General features: G+C 43.8%; 1 protein-coding gene across 2 annotated transcripts in view; it reads right to left on the minus strand.

Moving 5' to 3' along the window:
* Positions 1 to 2,966: 2,966 nt before the first annotated feature.
* The window catches only part of FAM20C (FAM20C golgi associated secretory pathway kinase), a 60,618-nt gene continuing 39,130 nt past the window's right edge, over positions 2,967 to 24,454 (minus strand). The window contains exons 5-11 of one of the 2 annotated variants that reach the window (XM_075058381.1): positions 17,640 to 17,732; positions 15,746 to 15,861; positions 7,453 to 7,633; positions 6,739 to 6,848; positions 5,096 to 5,177; positions 4,941 to 5,000; positions 2,967 to 4,112 (exon numbers count right to left, since the gene is read on the minus strand). In XM_075058381.1, the coding sequence (XP_074914482.1) occupies positions 3,860 to 4,112; positions 4,941 to 5,000; positions 5,096 to 5,177; positions 6,739 to 6,848; positions 7,453 to 7,633; positions 15,746 to 15,861; positions 17,640 to 17,732 (895 nt within the window). In that variant the 3' untranslated portion in view covers positions 2,967 to 3,859. The remainder of the gene's footprint in view (positions 4,113 to 4,940; positions 5,001 to 5,095; positions 5,178 to 6,738; positions 6,849 to 7,452; positions 7,634 to 15,745; positions 15,862 to 17,639; positions 17,733 to 24,454) is intronic. The other variant, XM_075058382.1, reaches the window with a different exon arrangement.

Genomic DNA, 24,454 nt, shown 5'->3' on the forward strand with positions numbered 1-24,454 from the left:
CTACCCGGTACTGCTGATCACAACAGTGATATCTAATTCAAACGATGAGAAGTTTTTTCTTTAATTTGTGTGAATTTCCTTTGATGCTTAAATAACAGAAAAACAGCAAAACAAAACGAGGCTTTCATGAATTACTCAGGAGAATACAGTAGGCTATTCTAGGCTGTCAGATACAGTTATAATTAGGTGCTTTTAGAAGTATATTATCTATTTTTATCTGTTATTTATTGTGCTGAGCATGTTATGCCCCTGATAGACTACTGCAGATTTCTTGGTATGTTATTGTCTAGGTGCTGTTGCTACACCCATTTTTGCGATTTGGAGACAAACCAATTGGATCCTGACATTTATTTATCTTCTTAGAGCGAATCTTTTTGTCTGGTAGATATGTAGGACTCCTAAAGAGATGTTACACCGCGTCATGCTAATCCTCCTTAGTTCACGGATTACTGACCTAATGCACAATGACAGCCCGTTCCGAGCCATCGTCTCACACTGCGGTAATCTGCTGTCACACGTGCGTGCTGAAGTGCCCTCCCTACGAGAACCCCCCAAAACCAAGCTGTCCCTGTGCAAAGGCACCCTCAAATTGCACCCACTGCTGAGAGAGCTCGGAAAGCTCTCATTGCCTGTAGAAGGATGCATTTCACCCAGGAGAGCAGCGCCTTTTGCCTAAAGGCTCTCCAAAACCCACGAGGTTTTCAGGGGAAGAAATTCGGGCCAGCTGCTAGCTCTGTCTTGGGGCAACGCAGATGCACCCCAAAAGCGGAGGTTTGCCCCTCCCTGGGCTGTACAGAGCTATTCTCGAGGCTGTGTGAGCCCCAAGAGCTGAAAGGCAGAGCCACAAGTTCACTCCCCAGCTCCAGTTTCCCATCTGTCATGCCCACTCACCCCTGCCCACGTAAAAAAAAAAGAAAGAGCGGAACAAGGCGATAACTCTTTTCCCTTCCCAAACACCTAGAAAATTAGTATGAGTCAAAGCTCTAGCTACCTGGCAGCATGAATGCAAACACACCAGAGCTTCCTGGTAGATACCGAGAAGCAACTCCGCAGCTTGTTTAATTAATCAGCCCTTCCGCTTCTTGCAATATCCTCCAGATCAGACCCGTGTCCTCAGCTCCCCCGGCCACACAAAGGGCCTGAACTCAGCTCTTGCCATTCATTACCTGAGCACCCTGCAGCGTATTTAGGCTTGAACTGCTCAGCTCTGCTTAATTCACCCCAATTTCTCATTGGAGTCACAGAGCAAAGGAAACCTCTCCCAGTGTCCTAGCTAATACCTCCCTTCTTCCAAGATGCTTGCATCTCAGGCCAAAGAAAAGGCTCCCTTTCAGCTTTTCTGTGTGTCTAATTTAGGCCTGGAAACAAGAAGAATTTTTATAGGTCTAGAAAGCTGTAACAGAGCTTGCAAGGGGAAGCTTCAAAGTTCAGGAAAGGAAAGAAACTGGAGACCCTACAGAGCTGGTTACAGTATGGCAAGGTTAAGTGACCTTTAGTTAATTATTCTATAGAAACACTACTAATTCTGCTTATAGAAATTCAGAATCAGGTTCCTGACAGTAAGTTTATATCCCTGACAGCACCAGGCAGCCTTCTGCAGAGCCCTTCATCTTGAACTGGCCTGCCAGGAGCTCCTGACCTGCAACCCAGCTTCTAAAGAACAAAGACCTTCACTCTATCTGCCCCTCTCTGAGCTAAGATGCTGCCAAGTGCTGCTCTCCAAAAGAAAGCCAGGTCTGCAGCTCCAGAACCCCTGGCTGACCTGAGCCCAGCAGCAGTAAGCAGAGCTGTACCGCAAAGGGGATTTTATAGCCCCTGTCTGCTGTCCTGGCACAATCTCATCGTGAGAAAAAGCTGCGCCGGCAGGAAAATCACAGCCAGGCACTGAGGATAAAGCAAGGATAATATCACCCATTTACAGTCCTATGTTTTGGGGGTTTTGGCTGATGGGGAGAGAGAGTTGCAGTGCAAGGGCTGCATTACAGAGAATGTCCTTGCTACCACAGGTGGGTCTTGGAAAGCTAAAAAAAGCCATGGGGTAACACAGAAATTTTCCAAGTTCATGGACAGCTGTATAATCTGAATGTTATGTTGTCTTTGTATGTCACGTATGTCAGAGTCATGGGAACTTGAAATGGGCAGTAAAATAGTAAAAGACATATTTTTTTGGTGATAATATATCAACCTAAGAAGTGAATGAGACTATATAGCAGCTTTTTTTCTCATTCATAATTTTAATATGCTGAAATGCCTACATTTTAGTCTATCTGGCTACAAGCTTTTAAAGTAAATGTTTATAAGTCCCTGAGAAGAAAGACATAAAATGAAACAAATGACAGCTTTGAATTATAGTTGTGACGAATATTGTCATAATAAATTCTCTCCTCACCCAAAAGAGCGATGAGGGATTCTTTCTGTACCGCACCATGTTTTCACAAGTCAAATACAGCTACTTGTTCAATTTATAGCTTGCTTTTGGGCTGAAAGTCTCCACACACGTGTTACAGAAACTCAGCTGAACATGATTCAGAACTATTTGTTTAAGAATACCATGTTTCTAGATCATTTAGGCTGAGATTTTCTGGGTTGTACAAAGGCTTTTGCTACCCAAGTCAGAGGCACTGATGTATCTAAATCCTCTGGGCAGCGTGTCAAGCTATAATCTTTTAGAGGTGTTGCTATACAGCTTGTTTCTACAGCTATAATTGCAAGAGGAAGGAATGCTGAAATGGTCGTCAAAACAATGCTTTCATATGACAGATCAGCCATTTTCAACACCATGGTCCTTATCTGAGTTGTAATGTATATTAATCACCGATTCCCTACTTCAGCTCGATTTGCTGTTGCTACGAAAGGGGATGACAATTTAAACAACTGCTTCTGGAATACTTGGCTGGTGTGCACAGCTTCGCTCTGAACCAGATTTCCAGTGGAAAATGAATCCATTTAGACATGACGGCTACACATTTTGCCATATCTTTATTGCACTTTTACCACGTTGCAAACAATTCCACAAAAATGCTGCAAAAGTAAGCCTAGAGCTGCTGAAAGCAGCTTTTTACCCATATATGTATATATTTACACAAAACTATCAAAAGCAAAGTTGAAAAGTAGCAGCTCAGCTATGATAGTCTAGAAAGATAAGAGCTGCCACCTCCTTATGGACAAATAGTACAACTTGTCATTTTACATCACTTTGTAAAACCAACATTCAAGTATTCCTGTCAATGCACAATCAGTGAAATTCCCTTCTGGTAACCACTGTATTTATTATTATTATTATAATAATTATTATTTTTTTGCCTTTAAAAGTTCATAATGCCTTAACCCTTTAAATACTGAGTAGCTGGGAAAAAAAGCATTCAATTTAAATAAGATACAGTGGATTAGAGCACTTAAAGGGTTAACACAAAATACTAAGTGGACTGTCACCACAAATAAAGTGTGAGTCACAAAACTATGCCGTCCCTCTTAGTTAAATTTGGTAGGTAGGTCTGGGGTTTCATAGATATACCATATATAAATACAAAATATTAAGTAAAGGCCTCCTTTCTATACAAAAAGGACAGGAGGTGTTTTGCTATCAGACTGTTGTCTGTCAATGATCTGAGTATTTTCTGAATCTTTTCATAATCTCTCTTTAGGAACTAATGAAAAGCATCACATTAGACTTATTTTTCTTAATGAACTAATCCTTTGCAGAGTCTACACTTTACCTACTTTGGGAACAATTATAGCTCATTTCTGAATTCACTGAATTCACAAAGTGGCATATACAGTCTTTTGCAAGACTTCTTTTTTCTTTTTCCTCTTTGAAACTTCTTTACTTGGCTGGTAAAAACGTAGTCTTGCGATTTCACTACCTCTCGGTCGTAACAGTGTTAACATCAGTGTTAAAGTCATTTTCAACCACATTGTCATAACCATCCTTTTCTATACAGTCACTAACAGCCTTGAGGACAATCCGCAACCGCCTGTCCATCGCCTCCAAGTGAGGCTGGTAGAGAATGGGAGCTATTTTATCTTTTAGTAAAGATTCCTTCATCAAGAGACTGAGTTTGTATTCCTCCTTGGCTAACAACTGTAATCGCAGATAGGTAGACTTCCTTATTCTAAAGAGAAAAAGGAGAAAAAAAAAAAAAAAAAAGCAAATCAGTATTTTCATCACTATTGATCTTGACAGGGCTAAAAGGCATACAGTCGGCACAGCAATAATAGTGTAAAAACCTTATTATGTGCTCTGAAATAATGAGAACCAGGCACTGTCACAGTCCTAATGAGCGGCTGGCATCGTCACCTGGCCAGCGATCTTTGGGAGCCCTTAGCGGTGGAGAGGTTTTGGAGCACGCTCTACAGTCAAGTACGGACAGCCCCCGTGTTCCTCGGCTGGCTGAGGCACCCACTGGACCCGGTGCAGCTTTCACAGCGTCTTGCCCATCTCGGCAATGACACGCATGGCACACGTGGCATGGAGCTGGGGCACGGGCGATGGCAGCGGGGGCTCCTGCCAGTCCACCCTGCTGGGACACCCAGAGCCTCTGCAGAGCTCACACTGCATCCCAGTCGTGCAGAGCTGGAACTCTAAATATCACCTCTCCTCTCTGAAAATCCTGGCCGCGGGCACCGAGGCAAGCCATCGTGAAGCACTTGAACAAGCTGGGCTAAGTTTTGCCACTTGACTTCCATGGGACGTGTATTTTGTCTTAATAAAGCCTCTCTCACAACAGCTCACAGCCTCGGTCCTGCGAGGTCCTGATCTCAACAAAGCGCTTAACGTGTTAGTGTGATCGCTCAGGGCTCGCTCAGGTCAGGCTCCCTGGGCAGGATGATAACCTCTCCTCCTCTCCGTGGTACGCAATAAAAGATTCACTTCAACATTTCAGTCCTATTAGCGGAAACAACTGTATAAAAAGGGAAACGACTCCAGAGGTGAAACGTACCTGCAGCACTGGTTTAAAGGCACCAATATGGAAAGTTCGTCGTGGGAATATTTTCCAAACCTGTTTAAAGGTAAGAGCAAGAGCATGACAAACGCTGTTTTAAAGACTAACTTTTTTCTTTTTTTTTCCACAGAAAGATTATTAAAGGTATTTACCCTCTTCCATTATCTAAGTGGATAATAAATGTTTCATTTCCAAACTTCTCAAAGGTTTCGTAGTGATGTCGATCCATGTTACCTATGGAATAAAGAGAAAAAAAGACCGTTCTCACTCTGGCTTGCAGATAATACAAAAGCCAGAGATAATACAAAAGCCACGGTTCAGTGAGAAGCCCAGTGCTCCCCAGACACGATGGCTGTGTAGGGCAGAGAAAGCAATGGATCTACTGAGCATATTTGTTTCTACTGTGGAAACCCCAAAGGGCACGATACTGGAAGATGGGCTGTTACACCGCTGGGAGCTTTTCAAGCTTTTATACTTAAGCTCTAGAGGACCCATCAGGAGACAAACCCAACCTTCCCACCCTCCAGCAACCCCTCCTGGTGTATGCCAAGGAAATCCCTCTCAAGTACGATGGCATCTCAACTGTTTGGGGAGCCTGGTCACCCGTGAGGTAGCTATGTCCTAAGCCAGCAGAGCTTCATTGGTGAAAACGAGCTTTGCTACGCCAGCGCTGGGTCAGTACGGCGTGCAAAGCACCCCTGGTACATGTGCCGGGTGTGAGATTTAGCTTAGGGAGGGGAAAATGCATCCTTCAAGCAGGGATGTTAATCCATACGACTTTGCTAATATTGTATTAAACTTTTTGAACTACGACCAAAGATTCTTTTTTTCCTCTAGTAAGAACTTTGTCCAAATTTCTGGCTGCCTGGAAAGCCAAAACGATATTATGGCTCTAACATATGGATCAGGATGCTACTGCAGTGGTACAGCTGACCAGCTCTGGGCACCCACGGCAGGCAGAGGCGTGATCTGCTTCTAAAGGTCAATGTGCAGAGTACTGGTGCCAAGCTATGAATTTTGTCTTCATGGCAGGGGTCTTGAGCCACTTAGCGATGCCACATATGGCTCCTGAGCTGTGATTTGGCCTCTTCTGCTGCAGCCTATCGCAGAAATCTCAGTAGTGGCAATGGCAGAGGATGTGTCCATGCTGGCATGTGTCCAAGGATCAAGTATGGATATTGGCACCTTACAGGTACACTAGCTGCAGCAGAACAGGTTTCATATGAGAATGTCTCAGTGTTAACCACTGAGCAGGCTTGGAATAGGCAACTATTACCTGCTTGTTAATAATTACTTTATTCCAGTCAGGTTACATAAACACAAGAAACCTTCCTGATACATACCACAGTTGCCTTTGTGACCAAGCAATACTTCTTTTCTTCCCCCCCCTCTGACAGTTTATAGAGCAAGCAGCAGTGCGTACTACTGCAGGTTGAGAACAATGTGCTAATAACGAACAGCCCTTGCATGTGCATCCAGGAGCCATACATTACAATGGTAAAGCACTCACTAAAGCAAACTCTGAAGCCCTTAACTGTTGTGAAGTAGACTAGCCTGACCTGCGTTCATCAGCACCCTGCATTTCTGAACATCTTTGTTCCTTTAATCTGCACTGATGGGAATATATAACCATGTAAATCTGCATTTTCTCATAATCATCCAGAACGGCACATACAGTAAATGCAGCTTCATCCACGCTTTAGCAAACTGCTGAGCTATGCAGAGCGGTGTAGAAAGAAATGGTTCTTATTCTAATTAAATGTTGCATTTAATTTTTGAAAGAGATGAAACATACCCATTAGGAAATCAAAAACTGTCATATCCATTATATCCAGAATTCTGGTCCCACTGTCATACGGGGGGGTTTGTTTAACCTCTTCACAATAATCTGGATCAACTTCCCATCTGGAAAAGCCAATATTTCGATATTTTATGCGACATACAAAGCTTACCGAGTATTACAAAAAAATGTTATTTTGCAAAGATCTATTTGCATCACGTTCGATTGAGGGCAGGGTCAGGTAGAGGCAGCAAATTCTTCAGGCTGCTTCCTGTAATGCAGGCAACCGATAAAGATTGTGACTGATGCAAAAGGAAGAAAATCACAAGATTGAAAACTATCTGGCTAATAGCTTAAAGATTTAGGAGACCAGCTGCACCATCAGTCATATGATGAGAACATCTGAGACTTGTTTAGGGCTGCTGATAGCAGTGAATCTTTCTCTCTCGGATAGGACTCAGACAGGTCCCATTGCATCCTGTCAAAGCCACTGGAGGTATCTGTCCCACGAGGGAATTATGCCACTGAAGGTCCTTTCAGGACCATAAGCTGGAGGTTCTGGCAAGTGTAAGGACTCTGTCCCTTCCCAGGAGCTGGACCTGCTGAAGAAATGCAGATGCTCTCCTAAGCCTCGATGCTTCGGATCAGGCACGGGCAGTAACTGTTAGCACCGCTTTATTTTCCTCTCGCCCTTGGCAGCTGGCGTACCCTTTGCTCACCACTACTCACTCTGCTTTCTTGCGCTTGTGGTAGGAACGTCTCCAAGGGTTTCTCCAGGTTTTCCTTTTTGCTAAAGACAAATCGGGTAGGAAAGCAGCCAGAGACCCCTCGATCTGATCTGGTTTTCCACACAGGGCGTGCTCTGTTGAGCAGTAGTAGGAACATTCTCCATAGAAGCAGATGTTGTTGGCTGACAAATAAAGGAAAAGAGTTTTAAAACCTACCCTTAAATTAGTGTTCAAGAATTCACAAAAGCACTGATGTCTGTATGAGCAGAAATAAATCTCGGACCCAAAACCCCGTTACCACACATAGTTTTCTTCCACTGAAACCACTAGAAAGACATTCATTTCAGTGCCTGGGATCACGCCCTATGCTGAGCTCTCTGTGACTATTTCCAGTCTATTTATATTCCAGAAAACCAAACTTTTTTTTTTTTTTAATCCTTTCCCTTCTCCTTCATTTTCCCAGACTGATACATCCTTTGGGATATATTTGTTACCCCAGGCTGGAATCCCAAATGCCACAGCTAAACAAGTGGCACGTGCCCAAAATTAAGTCACCTTTCAAAATCTTGGCTCGTTTCTTTAAGAACAGACAACAACATTTCATTCATCTACTTGCTGGTATGAGAAGAACTGGCAGTTTTACTAAGGAGAATTATTTACCATGAAGACTCATGTGGGGGTGTGTGGGGAGGGTGGAAATAGCATAGATGTAACTCTGTCAGCGCACATCTCAAACACAAATTTCTTTCTCCACGCATCAAGTTACTCCAACAACCACAGAAAAAAAACCCCTGCAGCAGGTTTTGGAGCGTGTGTTACCTTAAAACCTCCCCAAAGCTGCGACCACATATTTCTGTACAAACAAGAACACCCACCTCTTCACAAGAACCCTCTTCCCACATGAATTCACCGAAGGTGGGAGAGCAGCTCATCCTCAACCCCCACCAACGTTGGACCATGAACAAGAACAGCAGCACAATGCTGATCGTCTTGTCGATGTGCTACAACTCTTTTGACATTGCTTTATGCACATAAAATGTCATTAGAGGAAGACTGTGCCCTTTCCTTATGGTAATGCACGAAGCTGAGAAGTCACATTGCTTCCTCATTCCCCACAAGGCCCCTAAATTCAAATATCGCTTCCAAGCTACTCTCCCTTTGGGCAGGATCCGTATAAATGAGGCAAGAAGGGCTGGTGAATAGAGGGAGGTGATTTTTTCTGCCTGCCACAGAAGACCACGCGGCTTGGAAAGGTAAGCCGGTGGGTTTTCACGGCCGCGATGCCCTGCAGCACGCCTCCCTGCCCATCACCCTGATGTCCTCCCCTGGCCGGACCCAACCCACGGGTGGCAAAGTGCCGAGCGGAGACGGTACGCTGCCGGCAGGCAAGGCAAGGGGGACGAGGAGTCAAGGGGACAGGGAGCGATACCGGTGCCGGTGCTACGGAGATAACAGGAGGGAGGGAGAAACAGGGCAAAGAGCTGCGACTGGGGAAGGAAGAGAAGGAGAGCGTGGAAGAGCAGTAAGGTCTCGTGATGTTTCTGATTGTATTAATTAACCGTATTATCCAAGACCAACTGCTAACCTTGGAATTACGTCATGTAATTGGACTAAAAGGCTGGTGTGTTACTACTTGACGGTTTGCCTCAGTTCTTCATTTCAAGCCTCTGTCGATGGCCATCAGATTTGTCCATTAAGTTGTGATTACTTTACTCTGGACACAGCCTTTTTGAAACCCTCTGTTGTGACTGACTCATAAGGGCCACCCATCTCTCTGTGCTCAGGAACAACTCCAACCCGAACTGTATATTTACATTCACAGGGTTGGCTCATACCAGTTAAATACATCCTGACTCAGTCCAGAAATATTTACCCTGTGGTCAAAAACCTCGCTGACAATTACTGAAAGAAAAGTACTTCAGGGAACAGAAAGTGAAGAACAGAAATTAAAAAAGGAAGGAAGGGAGCACTCAGCATGTCTATACTTTAAATTTTGTAATTTAAAGCATTTTACCAGGCAGAATATCCTTTCTTAAAAATTATTTTAAAAGCTTTTTCTTACATAGAAGGCATACTTAGTCCCTTACCATCTGAATTAAAGGAACAGTAGTTTGAGACTTCCCAGGAGCTAAGAAGTAACCATGTCCTTGGCTGATAAGCCACTCAGCTTGGCTATTTCCTATGAGCCCCAGCACAAATCTTGGTACTGCTCATCACACGGTATGCCTATTAACTTCTAAACAGAAACCCCACTCATTTTCCCTTTCAAGCAACTCAGGAATATAACTCTCATCACTCAAAGTGAAGTTTTGAAAACCATTTTACAAACTGGATAGGAAAAGAGCAATCCTGGTTAGGGAAACTCAGGTTGGAAAGGACTCTGGAGGCCCCTAGTCCAAGCCACAGCTTCGGGCCAGCTTCTCCAGGTTAAAAAAATCTGAAACTCTCAGCTTCTCCTTGTACACCAGATGCACCAGCTCCAGGACCATCTCAGTGGCTCTCCTTCAGACTCACTCATTTCATTAGTCTAAAATCAAGTCAACACCTAGACAAACCCAACCTAACGCAAGCCTTGGGCGTGCTGCCCTGCAGTCTATAACCTCTCACGGGTTTCCTTTTCAAAAATGCTATCACAGCATGGACTTGGCACAACTTTTGCAGGGCTAACACAGGTGCCTCAGCTCCTCCTTTGATCGTCCTGGCAAAACCAGGAGGGCTTCATGCCTCCCTGTGAACCTCGTCCATAATTCAGGATGAAAAGCGAAGAGTTGTCCAAGCACCTGTGGGCAGCACTGCCAGCTGCAGGCAGCTTGCAAACTGGGGGGGCTCATACTGGACCAGTACGAAGGTTGGGATATTCTCAGCCACTAAAAACTGGGGAGAAACATCTGTGATTTATAACCTTAAAAGAATTACTGCAGACAAAATATTTCAAGGGGTTCCAAGCTGCCACAAGGGATGATTTACAAGAAATCACATACAGATGCTGCTTGCTACAGGCTAGCACCGAAGAATTAGGAGATTTAAAGAGATCCCTTATTCCCCAGGCACCTGCTGCCTCAGTGGGAAGGCAGGGCTGCAGCGAGGGTTTATGGTTCCAGTGATTTGAAGCTGCAGTGGGGCTTGTGCTCCAATTCAGCTGTGTCGGCATTACCCGCTCGTCTGCGGAGGGAGAGAACCCCCCCAGATTTATCTTGATCATCTGAGACAATTTATCTTCAAGGGTTTCTATGACCTGACTTCCACCTGGCAGCAGGAAGCTGATGCTCGGTTATCTGCCACCGTAACAGTTTTGTGAAGAGCAAACAGCCCAGCGATGCCCCTCCCGTGCTACCGCAGCCTCTGCTGCTCACTATGTAAATCTGACCTTTCAAAGAAGGAATTATATTAAACACAGCATTTTGCACAGTGGGAAGATAAATACTGTGTTTAATAGTTTGCTTCTGCATTTAACTTCGGGAACAATGAAACCCTGCTCCATATTGTCAACGAAAGCAACTGGGACTAATCATTTGACAGTAATCACACATTCGTATCCAGATAAATCTTCGGGAAAGCTCGGGGGCTATGGCAGCGATGGCACTCGCTGCTGCAGTGACACAGCTAGCACGTGTGCTGCCTGCACCACGCCGGGCCGTTCCGCTCCTGCTGGGCTCCTCCAGCTATTGATTTTCCTACAGAGCCCCCTTCGCTTGCAATGGGAGTCCGAGCGATGGCGGGATGCATCCTGTCACTGAGATAGCAAACTGAAAAAAAACCCAGTAAAAAAAAAACCAAACACAATAAAAAACTGTAAAAACCAGTAAAACCACAAGTGTATTTCTCGGTGAGAAGTTATTTTCAATGGCAAAGCTTTTTCTGCTGGCTGTTAATTGTCCCTGTGGGCTCAGACCTGGGGTACTTGGTCTCCACGGCTCCCATCCGATTTCTGGGGGTAGTGGAGATGAAAGGATGCTGTATCTCAAGTTACTATTAAAAAAATTAACTGCTTTGATTGATACAGAATAGACATCCTGATATGTCTACCCTAGTTCTTATATACAGGCAGTGAGATGAAGCAGCCTGAATTATCTGGGGAAACATTCATTTTCAAGGTTTCTTAAAAACGCAGAAAAAAAAAGAGGTACCAAATATAGAAGAACACAGTTCTCAATTAAGACTTCGAGGTGCAGTAGCAAGCCTCTTTGAAACCTAAGTAGGTGACCCACATTCTGCACAGCAGGCTGAGGGTGAAATTCCAGCTAGAGACACAAGCCCAGTGCTTCGCTGGCAATCCCACGCTAAGAGCAGGGTTTGGCCTTTCAAAGGCAAAAATAAGAGGGAAAGGGGAGATGAGGCCTGTTGGAATGTGGTCCTTCTCCTCCCATAAAAACTGCCCAGCCCGTATGTTCCTCTCTTATCCGAAATGGGTGCTTCTGTACACAGCCCTGTCCCTAAGTACACCTGCAAAAGAAGTCATCGCCAAGAATTTGTGCTCCTGCAGAGCGGGTAGAAAAATGGCAACAGCACCAGTGCTGGCAAACCACAAAGGGAAGGATGTTTATACATGCTGAAATGTTCAAATGCTGCGAATTTGCAACTTGCAAACTCCTGCTTCATTAAAAAACAAAATTGTTTCCCCAAAGCACTAGAGAGGCAAGAGAATCCCGAGCAGTGTTGCAAATGTCTGATTTTCATTATCTGAGGATGAATGGATAGGATTCGTAATGAAATCCATGCAAAAATCATGGTCTGGTGATCGAAACTCCAACTAATTACAACAATTAAGAACCAGAGTGTCTGTGTACTCATCTGTACATTCTCTGTGCGTCATCCCAATAGCTGAACAATAATTCTTCTCAGGAAGAAAAGGAACAAGTGGAGATACCTTAAAGCAAATTGCTTGGCAGAGCAATTCTTTTATTGAGATTTGCATGACTGTTAATAGAGGACATTTAGCAAGCCTGTGCAATTGGAGTACTGGAAAGAATCCTGAATATTTACTACAGCAATGCATGAAAAGATCTTTCTTCTACCTGCTCAAAATAATAGGTAATTCAGAATTGCTATTGTTTGCTGAGAGGGGAAAAAAAATCCATAATCCCTTGCAATTGGCTAATATGAACAAAAATGTAGTGCTTACTAGCTGTGTAACATTGATTTCTTTAAGCTGCTGCCTCAATTACTTCCAAAACGAAGGCTGACATCATTAATATGTCTCTTTTTTCTTAGCAAATTACCATTCATTTGTAAGACTAGCAGGGCTACTGCAGCCTGCCCTACTGCAAAGGATGTAAAATTCATTTAAATAATTACTGACCTATTTCCATTTCTCACGTTTAGTCCAAACTGCCTGGAAGTGCACTTTTCTGCAAGCTGCTTTCTCTCCGAACGCAGCCCAATGCATCGGCCGACCTGCCCGCTCGCAGCCATCGCCACTTCCCAATGGAAGAAGGGATGTCGCTCCGCAGCCCGCTCCGAAGCTACGACCGCCTCCAGCTTCCCGGCCCTGATTTCCACGCCCGATGGGACAAGTGAGATGGCCCAGGCGTGGAAATGCAGTGAGGTTTCTTCCAACACATCCCTACGCCGCTCCAGGGAATAACATGGTGTATTGATGAGCGTCATCAATATTTACCCTCTGAGGGTTTGCACTGCAAGCAGTGGTCTCCCAGCCCGAGGGGATGAGCTTTCTATAAAATCAATTCTATTTAGCGCTCGTTTCATTTTGAGAGATGTACACGGGTGCAGGGAGAGGGATACATTGCCAGCAGCCACCAGGCGTCCCCGTGACCATTAAGTGCCAGGGAGCACCGCTGGGGATGGAGCTGCAGAGACACGGCCACCTGAAAGGGAGTCCCAGAGCGGCCTCGACAGCTTAATGCAGGGGCACAGACTGCTTCTTGCAACTATCTATACCTCCCACCTCAATTTCTCAGCTTTGCAACCAGTTCTCCCTCAAAACCAACTGACTTTGCTGCCCCTCACCTGCCGGAGGGGACCAGCGAGCCTTTCCCAGTCGTCCCCAGGCTCCCCATTCCCTGCCCATGCTCACCTCCCCAGCACATTCCTCTTTTCCCCTTTCTGCCCTCAATCTGCCGCCTGAGCTGCCTGCTAGGTTTGTGAATTTGTTTCTAAATGCTTAATTTAGGACCTTTATTACTTTTTCATTAAGCATTAATTAATGCCTGCCTCTTAAGGTCAGTATGAACTACAAGACGGAGGTTGGGCATATGTTAATGAGAATCCGACTAATTAAACCGGGGACTTGTAGGGAAGAACTCTGACAAGTAACCAACATGATTTAAGCAAAGTATATTGATTTAGGAAATGTAAAATTGAAAGAAAAATTAATTGCTTAAGCGTTTTATTCTCCAGAAAAGCCTGATTCATAGTTAATCAAATATTTTAATTGAATTTATCTGAGGCCTCTAAATAAATTTGAATAAAGGATTATGCTTGGATCATCCCTTGGATGTCTAGAATTTCATAATGACAAGATAAAGATCTTCATCCGAACCGGCAGCCTTAACTCTGCATTGCCATGCTCCGGCTGCTCTAAGCTGCTCAGTACTTGAGTACAGTTTTATAATTCTCAGAAATCACTCAAGTTCAGCCCTAAGCCTTGATATATAACCTGGGAAGACTAAAAAGCAAGCAAACCTACTAATCCATGTCTTACTTGCTAAAATGGGAATAAAATGGCTTATATTTCAAAGGAGCCAAAGTACCTTGTGCACATAAACAGCCACAAGATTTTTTTGCCATCTTTTGTCTGTGATTGTTTGCCTACAAAAACATCAAGCAAAAAAAAAAACGTAGACAGAGAGAAACAAAGAAGAAGAGGGAGAGAAAGTGACCGAGGCACAAGTGCCCAGCTGGAGCACACAGAAATGTCTGCACATCAGGTCTGGTGAACACTGTCACCATGTACTGTCACCACTGTCACCACGACTGTACATGTAAAACTGGAGCGCTCATAACACGGGGTGAGATGAAATCTTTTGTAATTATGTAATGGATTTTACAAGTGAAGTTACTGGAATAAATAACTGTCTGCTCAACTGTGTCCTGCAGAGCTGAACATAAATATGAAGCTAAAAATAACAGCCATAATAATGACTTTACTGGTGATCACAAAAGTGTGATAAACATTTTAAGAGAGAAAGCTCTGCAATGACAGGGCTGGTTCCTAGCTAACAGCAATAAATTACAGTTATGTCGGAAGAAACTGTAATTAAGTCTTTGGATCTTGACTTTAGGGATCTCGGATAAACAGCTTCTGGCCAATCACACACAGAGCAAGGGAGAGATCTCCGGAGATTTCTGCTCCAGATTGCCTGTTACACAAGTCACAGCCCAAGTTCAGCAAAGCACATTTGCACGCAGCTGAAATAATATGAGTTAAGCTCACTGGAACACAGCTACATGCTTTAAATTGAACGTTTCCCTGTATAGTTTTTCCTGAAGAACATACTTAAGCATGTATTTTTGTGCCTTTAACTCAGAGCCTTAATTTCTCCATCTCAGCATCCCAGATGCTAAACAGAGATGACACCACTTTCTCCCACCCTTTGCCCATCTTCACCTATTCCAGTTGTATATTCTGGTGAGCAGGGCGTGGTTTACCCTGTTTGTAAAATTCCCACCCTGTGGAGCTCCATCCTTGGCTGGTGCCACCAGATGTTGTGAAAGAGGGAAGAGTAATAGAGAGTGGTATCGGTTCCCGGGGTCAGTCCTCAAAGCAAGAACGAGGACTGGGAACAATTCAGGTCACTTCTACTCTGGCCTCTGCCCAGCAGAGAATTTGAGCTGGAAGCAGGATATGTTACACATCTATCTGCTTGATTTTTTTCAAACTCCTGTTGTAATAAAAACTGAAGTACATGACTCTGAGAAAATTAGGTTTGGGTCTTCCAGTCAAAACTGAGAAATTTGACCAACAGAAGTGACGGATCACACTGCAGTAGAGAAAAAAGTCTAAATAATTAATGGGCTAAGTAATAAGGTTTTGGGTAAACTGAGAGCAACAGAAGAAATTGCTTTAGAAATTGCTCTACATAAAACATTTGTTGAATACATTGCTTTTGTGAACATAAAAGCCTGTCTCTGTGGATAATTTGTCAAGGGGAAAAGGCACTCAATTCAAAACAATAAAGTCTTCTTTGTAGGCTATGTCTCCACATTCATTTTTATTCAAAGGTCTAGAAGACAGTTCTATTAGAAATATCTGAGCAATTAAGCAATCTACACATTGTTCCCTTAAGTACGTGTTCAGCAGGATAGAAAGAATATAGTGTTATTTCCCAGACTACCTGGTGAGATGAAAAACGTTCTCCACAGTTTCTTGTCACGAGTAACATCTCGTATTTCTCTCGTCATGTTAACCAGTCTACCTGCAACTGGTGGCACGCGACGGAAATCCAGGATCCTGGAAGAGAAAGAGAAGAGATAGTTTATGTAAAGGATTAAAATACAGTGATAGTGATAGGTTTTAGGAAGGTTCATTACACTCTGAAGGCACATTTATCTGTGGTCTTTAAGGAGTAAAAAGCCCATCAACTTTAAACTGGATAATCCTTTGTATAATATATTACAAAATATGTCCTGAATATGATCAGCTCTGACTTCCCCACATAGTATTGAGCAGATGCAAAACACAGAAGAGTATGGAGACACATTGTTCCATGAAGAAAATGAAGACACATAGAATTCCAGAAATAAGAGACAGTAGGAACTTATTTTTGACTTTGTGCTACTTCTGGATTGTTATAACATGCATTTTGCTCACCAATTTTTTAAGTGACTTGAGGAATGGGGTTTCAGCCTCTTTCTTCCACAAACACCGTCTAATAGTAATTTTTTTTCTGGCAGTCTTAGTATTTGTTTGATTTATTTGCTTCTGCTCCTCTCTGTTTTAATACCCTTACACCAACCTAAACAATCTCCCTGAGACGAAAAATTTTCCCACAGGCAAAGGCTAGGTGAAGAGCCTTTCTCTACCCCAAACTTCCTCGCCTTAATAGATCATTAAAAACTGCCTATGAAGCATTGCTATTAGATACAGTAAAAGAGCAAAGGCCCCACACAAAGCCTCCCCATAGTGGGATTTTTATGTCGACTGTCTGCTGATAAGATTTTCTACGTTGGGTAGCAACTGCTTTTTCTGCTTAGTGTGCGGATATTTAACGTACCTCCCTGCAGGAACTCCATTAATGTTTTTTCCTACAGCACCATCTGCTTAAAATGGCAATATAAAATATAAAGCAGAAGGGATCAACGCCAAGGTCAACAACAATAAAATAGAGAAGATCCTTGAAGGATCTGACCAGGATGGCTCTTAATGGCAAGTCTACCCTGTGCCACCCGCTGACGGGTTCCCTTATCCTAACCATCAACCCAGAAGGCAGCAATACTACACGTACCCCCAAATCATCTGTGGCCCCAAAGCTTCAAGCTTTTGAAAGGGTGTTTCTTGGCACTCGGGTGTGAAAGATGCTTCAGTTCTAACCCAGCCTGTGAAATGCCCTGGTTTCTAGCCATACCGTTAATAATTCATCACTATTATTAAGTCCTGCTCCTAGTCTGAGAGGGCTGCAGACCCTTCCCAGTCTTGCGGTATCCACCATACCCTGCACTAACTCTGCCTGGGGGGACACTTTCAGCTAACAGGAGCACGGGATACCCACCATTGCCCTCTCCCTCCCAGTAACTTGTGGCCTAAATACGCTCCCGAAATGGGACGGCCGCAGCTTTGTGCTGTGAAACCAGAACTCCCTCCCCACCTCAATTATTCCTCTCTGAATACTCACCCCGTTCCCCACGTCTCGCTCGGATTTGCGTGCCCTGGAGCTAACGGGGTGAGCCAGACTCCTGTCACACTTGTGCGACGCACTCCCCGGGAGACGGGTCCCCTCCATATGCACTTCAAGATCACAGGGGAAATTCATTTCTCCGCTCCTCTTCAATACAATTTCTCTTTCTTTTTGAGAATTACTTATTGCCAGGTTTCTCATTCCCAGAGCAAGTCACATTTCCTAATTATTAATCTACCCTTTCATCATCTGCCATTTCATTTATTCTTGGTGTTTGCCCACCTTTGTTCCATTTTTCCCTCTTTTAAAAGTAATTCAGTTACAGGGCTGGCCAAGTGCAGAAACTTATCACAATATTTCCACTTTTCTTTTAATGCAAATCCATTTTACTTGCCTGTCCAAATGAAATGCTGCTATTTCTGCATTATGTCTTTCATAGTCTGAGAAATAAAAAAAGTCAGGTGGGGTTTCTTGTTCTCTGGTTTGTCTGCAAAGAAAAACAAGGGAAGTGTTTTAATGAAGGGTTAGCATTTCTAAGGAGCAGTACTCAGTCATCAGCATGTTATTCAGGAGTTCAGTATCATTTGCTTAATGGAAGGCCTTTAAATACTTCATGTGTGCATTATTTGGCACGTAGCTTTCATTTTATCTTCTTTTTTAAATGACTGTAACAAAAAAATAGGAATTCAAGACTTGTGCATGCAGGCTGCTGTCACAAAGCTATTCCACTCAAGACTCTCGCTCTATTTAACAAGATCTGTTTTATCACTCTCAAACATTTCATTAGTGATAGCGGTGAAGACAATGTCATTTCATTAAATTATCATTAACTGTAATTATGAAATTTCCAAAAGTAATAACATTTTTCTTTCATCTTTGGCAGCCATGCAGCTCCTATCTAAAATATGACTCTCCTTTTATATTACGTAGAGCCAAAAGTGACATGTTTTTCTCATTTCAGAAGAAATGGGATCATTGCAGTTTGACGGCCACGACATATGTCATGTTTCAAAGAACATTAACAAGACCGTGCTCCAGAGAGGATGTAGAATTTGTTGTTTCTTCAGTTTTAAGAACCAATAAAAAATGTCATTCTGATGGAAAGGCCAAAGCTTCAACACTGAACTCCATGGAAAATAGAAAGCTCTATATAACAGAGGAGAAAATCCTGGTCTCACTTTAGGCAATTTCCAGTCCTGATGGCTTTTGGATGGAGAACAACTCAGGCAGTTGACCAGTACCGTGCCTGGGTCCCACCTCAACCTGCATCATGCCCTATTTTGAAGGCTTAAACAGGAGATAAGCACTGCAAAGCTGTTCTGTGGAGCATCTGCAAGGGAGGACAGCTCCCCAGAAGAGGAAAACAAAGCTCTTTCTCATTCCCCGCTGTCACAGGTGGCCAGCTGACAGCTCGTGCGTCACCCATGCTACACACTGGCAATTAAAATACAACTTCTGCACCGTGACCTTGTTGCATGAAAGGCTTTGGGGTGGTGCAGGTGCAGAGCTCAAACCTCCAGAGAATTCGCAGCAAGCCCTAATTATGGGGCTTGTTGGTCCCACAAAGACCACCAGGACTACTGGGACTGGTATCTGCCTGCGAGCCCTCCCGTATCTACCTTGCTGAAGAAAGCAGATGAGTGTCATGTTTTTTTGGCTATATAAAGATTTTGCTATGCAACCAGCAGGGTCTGAAAGGCAGATATCCTTTCTCAGACATTCTTCTTTACATTAACATCTTGGCGAGGTACTCTACCTCGCCCTAAATGATGAATAATTGCCATCATAGAGACAACATCAAGATATTTGACTTGTGTCCAATATAACTCAACGTCAGAAGGGCCTCCAACACCCCAGTGATGCTCTGGCCAAAACAGCCTTGACCACTGTCATAGCAGTGGTCACGGAGGTGGCCAACACTTGGCAGAAGTCCTGCTAGGGCGTTGCTGTGGCTGCAAAGGGTTCACCAGGAGGCAAGCTAAAAGTGAGCCTGGCATAAAATAAAAAATATTTTGCTTTGTCTCCATAATAAATGCAAAAACAGAAGGAGCGCGCCCACAAAGAGGAATACGGGAGAGCCAGAAACCTACGGCACGTCACACAATACACCATGAAATCAAGACAAGAGCTAGGAGACTTGCAACCTCGTTGTGCATATTCCCCTCAAAAATGAAGAAATGAGGCCTGAATATAAATTCAAAGGGAAAGATTAACATATTTCAGTTGGGCAGAAAATAACACATTTGTATGTAACTTTCCCTTCCCTCCATATTTTAAAATATTCAATTTCTTCAACAAATCTAAGAAAGATTCATCCCAAGCTTTTGCAAACTTTACGCATATCAGCACAGCTGAAAAGTTGCAGAAAATATTACTAATTAGCTAATCAATGCCATCTGCTTTTTATCTCCCAAAGACTTTAAACAAATCGCGGATGTTCCTTTACAAGAAAATCTTGCTCCAGAAAATCAGACTTAAATAAGGGCTAGATCTCAGGCTTGCAAGCACAGCTATACCCCCGGCCCAGCTCCTCTGCGCTGCCTGCTTGACACGCCGGGCAGTCAGTACATCACCGCCGGTATAGTCCGGTCTCTCTAATTTCACTTTTCTATTTGCTCCCTGCCACCCCCGGCAACGGCTGGGGATATTATTCGTTTGGGAGTAAGTATAGCTGTCCTGCAGGCTTAGACTTGTTTGTACATATTTCTCTCCTGTCATAATGTATTATTAAGTGGTAGCACACCCTCCTAGAAAATCGTGAACTTGATTGTCCTAAAACCTTCAAAAATGGACACCAAATCCACAGTGCAATCTAGACAATGGAAATATCGGTATTTTTTGAACCTGACTACACATTATGAAACAAACTCCCAAGTTTCTTTGGTGCTGCAGCTGCTTCCCTCTACTTATCTACAGAAAACCGCTCTCCAGCCACAGTCCCCATGGTCCATGCCCATGTCAGACAAGTATGGTACCCGCTTTTCTGTCTCTTGGAAATATTGGGTTATTCTGAATGTAGACTGGAAGGAGGATTTCTGAAACCCCCAAGCTGCTTTACATTCCTTATGTTCCTTCGCAAAGCTCTGCAGAACTAAATTGTAGCAGATCCAAACGTGAAGCGCTCTTCTGAAATAACCTTGAAAAACCCTTTCTGCTGACTTATTCCAATATCCCATAGATAGAACAGGAATCTTGTTCCTTGGATCTGACTTTAGCTGGCAAGAGTTTTCTTCAAACATACATTTATTGTTAATTTGATGTCTGCAGCAGCACCTAAAGAGATTCGTTGGTAATTCCTCAGCCACAGTAAGCTGCCGTACCGCCAGCAAACACTAACCTGTGGGATGATCACAGTCTAAGGCATACAACTGAATTTAAAAAGCCACATGAGCCTAACCCAGCTTTGCAGCAATGGAATCAATGGGCTATTACGAGAACGGCTTTAACAGTGTTAAAAGGGCACCTACATCATACTCTATATTTTTTCCTCTATCCAATGTGTTTATACCTGATTTTATTTTATCCACGTTAAAAAAGTTGCTATTTTTTAGTGTGCACCATCTAAATAGGCATTGCCTGCTTTGGTGCTAATTCTTCTAATGATCTGTTCTTGCATATATGTATAGAGAGATGGAAGATTAAACTCTGACGTATGGTCAGCAAGTCCTATCAGTTACTCTGGCTTTAGATGGTGGTAGCTGGCCCTCAGTCTCTAAGTGACAGGCTGGGAAAGGGACATGCACTCTGAGTCCCTTCCAGGTCAAGCAAAGTATCTTCTAAAACGACACTGGAACCGATGCACCCCACAGCATGTTTTAAATCAGAACTGCATTTTAAAGGGGAAAAAACCCCAATCCTCAAGATATTTTGGTTTTATTACTTGGCGGCCATTGAAGGTTATTTTCTAATAAAATGACCCGTAATGAGATATTTAAGCAATCAGACCAATGTGCCGAACTTCCGCAGAAGGGTACGCTTCTGAGGGACGATAAATTAAAGCAATGGTCCGAGCTCCTCAGTGCCAGCAGTAACAGCTCACCACGTGCAGGGGACAGGTTCTGCACAGGTTGCAGACAGTGGGAGAGGATTTCTGGCAGCAGCTCTTATTTTGCAAACAGTTGGAATCTGGTGATCTCTCTTTGGAGAAGGATTTGGCAGATATTTATAACGGCAGGCTGGGAAGCTCTGGAGGAGAGACAGATGGAGGTCTGTTGATACTGCACACACTTAAAAATTACACAGTGGCACCAGACCAATTACAGCATAAGGAAAAGACAAATCAGCACGGTAAGACTAGTAGAGCAGAAATAAGAACTAAGGGGAAATCAAAGTCCATGAAAATTTCCCTGCCATGGCACAAATCGGAGAAAACACGGGAAGTAAAGAATGATTTTAAACAGGACAGGGACACATTTGCTTTGACACAAGATGAGATGCAACTGTGATCTCATCTTGTGGCTAGAAAAAGCGAGTCATGCTTACAAATACAAGAAATAAAGCTCCTCTGATAAATGAAGAGAGTCAGGAATAAATCTGGTGAGTCAGCTCCATCCTAGCTATGGTTGGGACCTGTTTTGGTGTTCAGTAGTATTTGGATAAACCAGCACAGCGATTTGTGTGCAGAAATAATTGCAAAGCCTCAAGTTTTTCTTAAATGTTTCTGTAAACATTTTTTGGCCAATTACTTGGTCCCCCAAACCCCAACATTATTAATTTCTTGCCTTTTTTTTTTCCCTGCCATTCGTGAACCTCATCACCACAGTGAGATTGCAGGCTCTGCAGACTCTCTGGCACTTCAGAAAATGCCGTTATAGAAACTAAACTTTTAACTTGGAAATCTATATTTAGTCTCCAGGATCACTCGCATACACCTGCCTAAATTACCAGGATTAATACCCACCAGGGCCATCTATTACTCGAAAGAATCCTGCCTCGATGCCAGACTTCCTCCGCTCTGGAGGGGTCCTATTATCTGTACAGCAGCCAAAAAGCTAGAAAATAGGGCAAACATCCCAATCTGAGTCAAGTGTTATCCTGACAGACACATGCTGTCTTCCTATGCCGCAGTCCAGAGACATTTCAGAGACACCTTTTGCGTCAACCCCCCCCCGTGTACCTTAACTAATCAAAGGACGTGCCGCTGATTTGAAAACAGCTCCTTTTAAATAGGTTGCGCTCCGTTTCTGACACGTAATCAGGGGAATCAACTGTGGGGATTAGGGATGATTATGGATCACAACAAGGAGCTTTGCCACAGCAGGGAGTGGGTTTGCTCGGGTTAGCCCATTTTGCAGATGGAGACCCTGACCCTCTCCAGCCAGGGAAATTCGGCAGCAGCAAAATCACTAAGAGACGGAACGGGCCAACAAGGTTTGGTAATTGCACCGGCAGGGACACGACTAACATTGATAAGAGCGTAATTTGGCTATTGGAACAGATAACTGGAGATTATCCGGGTCTACCCACAGCTATAGGTCGCTATTCTTCTCCTTTGGAAAGCAGCTTTCCTCCCTTCTAGGGGAGTATTTAAGGTGTTTAAATACCTGTCCTGGAGCCGAGTTGCAGGCTCAACAGTTAATATACAGTGTTACCTGAGTGATAAAATACAGTTAATACAAGACTAAAAGGCTACCCCTCAGCAGTTTGCTGCTGTTTCAATGACTTTGTGGCCTGCGAGGGACTTGGGGACTTATTGCGTTTGGAAGCGCCACGGTGGGGCTTTGTAGGCAGCCCCTTGCTCCGGCAAGCAACCGAAGCACAGATGCTCCATCAAGTCCGAAAGCCTTTCTTCCAACACAGACAGGCATGAAATCTCCCCAACCCTCGCCTGTGAAGTTCTTCTTTGTACTAGTAGGAAACTCAGACTGAAAGTCCGGTGTCTGCTTGCAAGATTTCCTCCCCGCCCCCCCCGCAACCCTTATGTCAAATTGGATTGTGCAGCAGGGGCATCTAGAGTGCCCTGAGATAATCTAAAGCTTATTATTCTAAGTGAAGGAGGCAGCCCATGGAAAAAAAATGATGTCTCGGAGGCAGCTGCAGTCCTTAGGAGGGTACTTAGATTTTGCATGCAGAGTCGTATCATCCCGGAGGGCTTTCGATGCGTTTGGCACCAGTTAGAACAGGTGGAAAAAATGCCACTTAATTTTATAATACATTTTAGTGGCTTGGTAAGTCCTTAGGAAGATAAATGATATTGCTAAAGCAGCTACATCTACAGTAGCGGAGATATCTGGTGCCTATTTCTGACTCCTTATGGAGTCTTGGCAGCTGATGGCTTTGGCTTTATCAAAGTGTTCTGCTACAAAGAGCACTCCCAGGAACGATACGAGCTGTTTACAAGAGCAGAATACGGTCCAGAAAATGAGTGGCCAATCCAGGAATGCAAAGACATGCAATTTAAGTGGTACAGAAAGGATGTTTGGCCCGTTTCATCGCTATCATCCACATGACAATATGGGCCTCTGCAGGATATTCAGGCTTCTCCCGTTTAAGTAGCAGTTCTGCAGCTAGAAAAAATGAGAGAATATTTACTGTGGCAGAAAGACAGAAATTCACACAGGGATGTGATAGCAATAGGAATAATTAGCAAACCGCCAAAAGGATAAATACCGAGATCATGCTGTTGCATGCCAGCCCCGGAGTGCTTTTCTCCCGAGCAGATGAAGAGAGCTTGACAACAGCACATGCTCAAGGACCAGTTAGCTTAATATAAATCATAAACTTCTGATGCAGAGAATGACAATAAGCTTCCAAAAGAGCATTTGTATATCTAAATATCTCGTTACCTGCCACAGGAGGATAGTGGGGCGAAGAGGGGGAGAAGATCCACAGGGAAACAGTATATTAAGGTGGGTTTGCTTTCCATTTCCAGTTGCGGAATCAAAGAAAAAAAAGGCTCAGGAGGTCACCTAACCCACCCCCTGGCCCCAGGGCGAGATCAGCTATACCTAAACCATTCTTGACAGACGTCGCTATAACGTGACCTTCCCAATGTCCTTTCACAAGCCTGTGGCTACAGCCCTCTCCTCCTTGGCCCCACGTGCTGGCCTTACTCTTCTGCCCATTTCCCGTCTCGCTTTTCTTCCTCGCTCCATGATCAAGGCAAAACCATCCCAGTAAGACTTGCTGCAGCTGAGCTGAGTGCCTTTCCTAGGAAGGAATACACGCCAGAACGTAGGAAGGCAGACACACCAGAACAACTGGCTCCCA

This window comes from Buteo buteo, chromosome 27 (genome assembly GCF_964188355.1).
Source record: "Buteo buteo chromosome 27, bButBut1.hap1.1, whole genome shotgun sequence".
Taxonomy (NCBI): domain Eukaryota; kingdom Metazoa; phylum Chordata; class Aves; order Accipitriformes; family Accipitridae; genus Buteo; species Buteo buteo.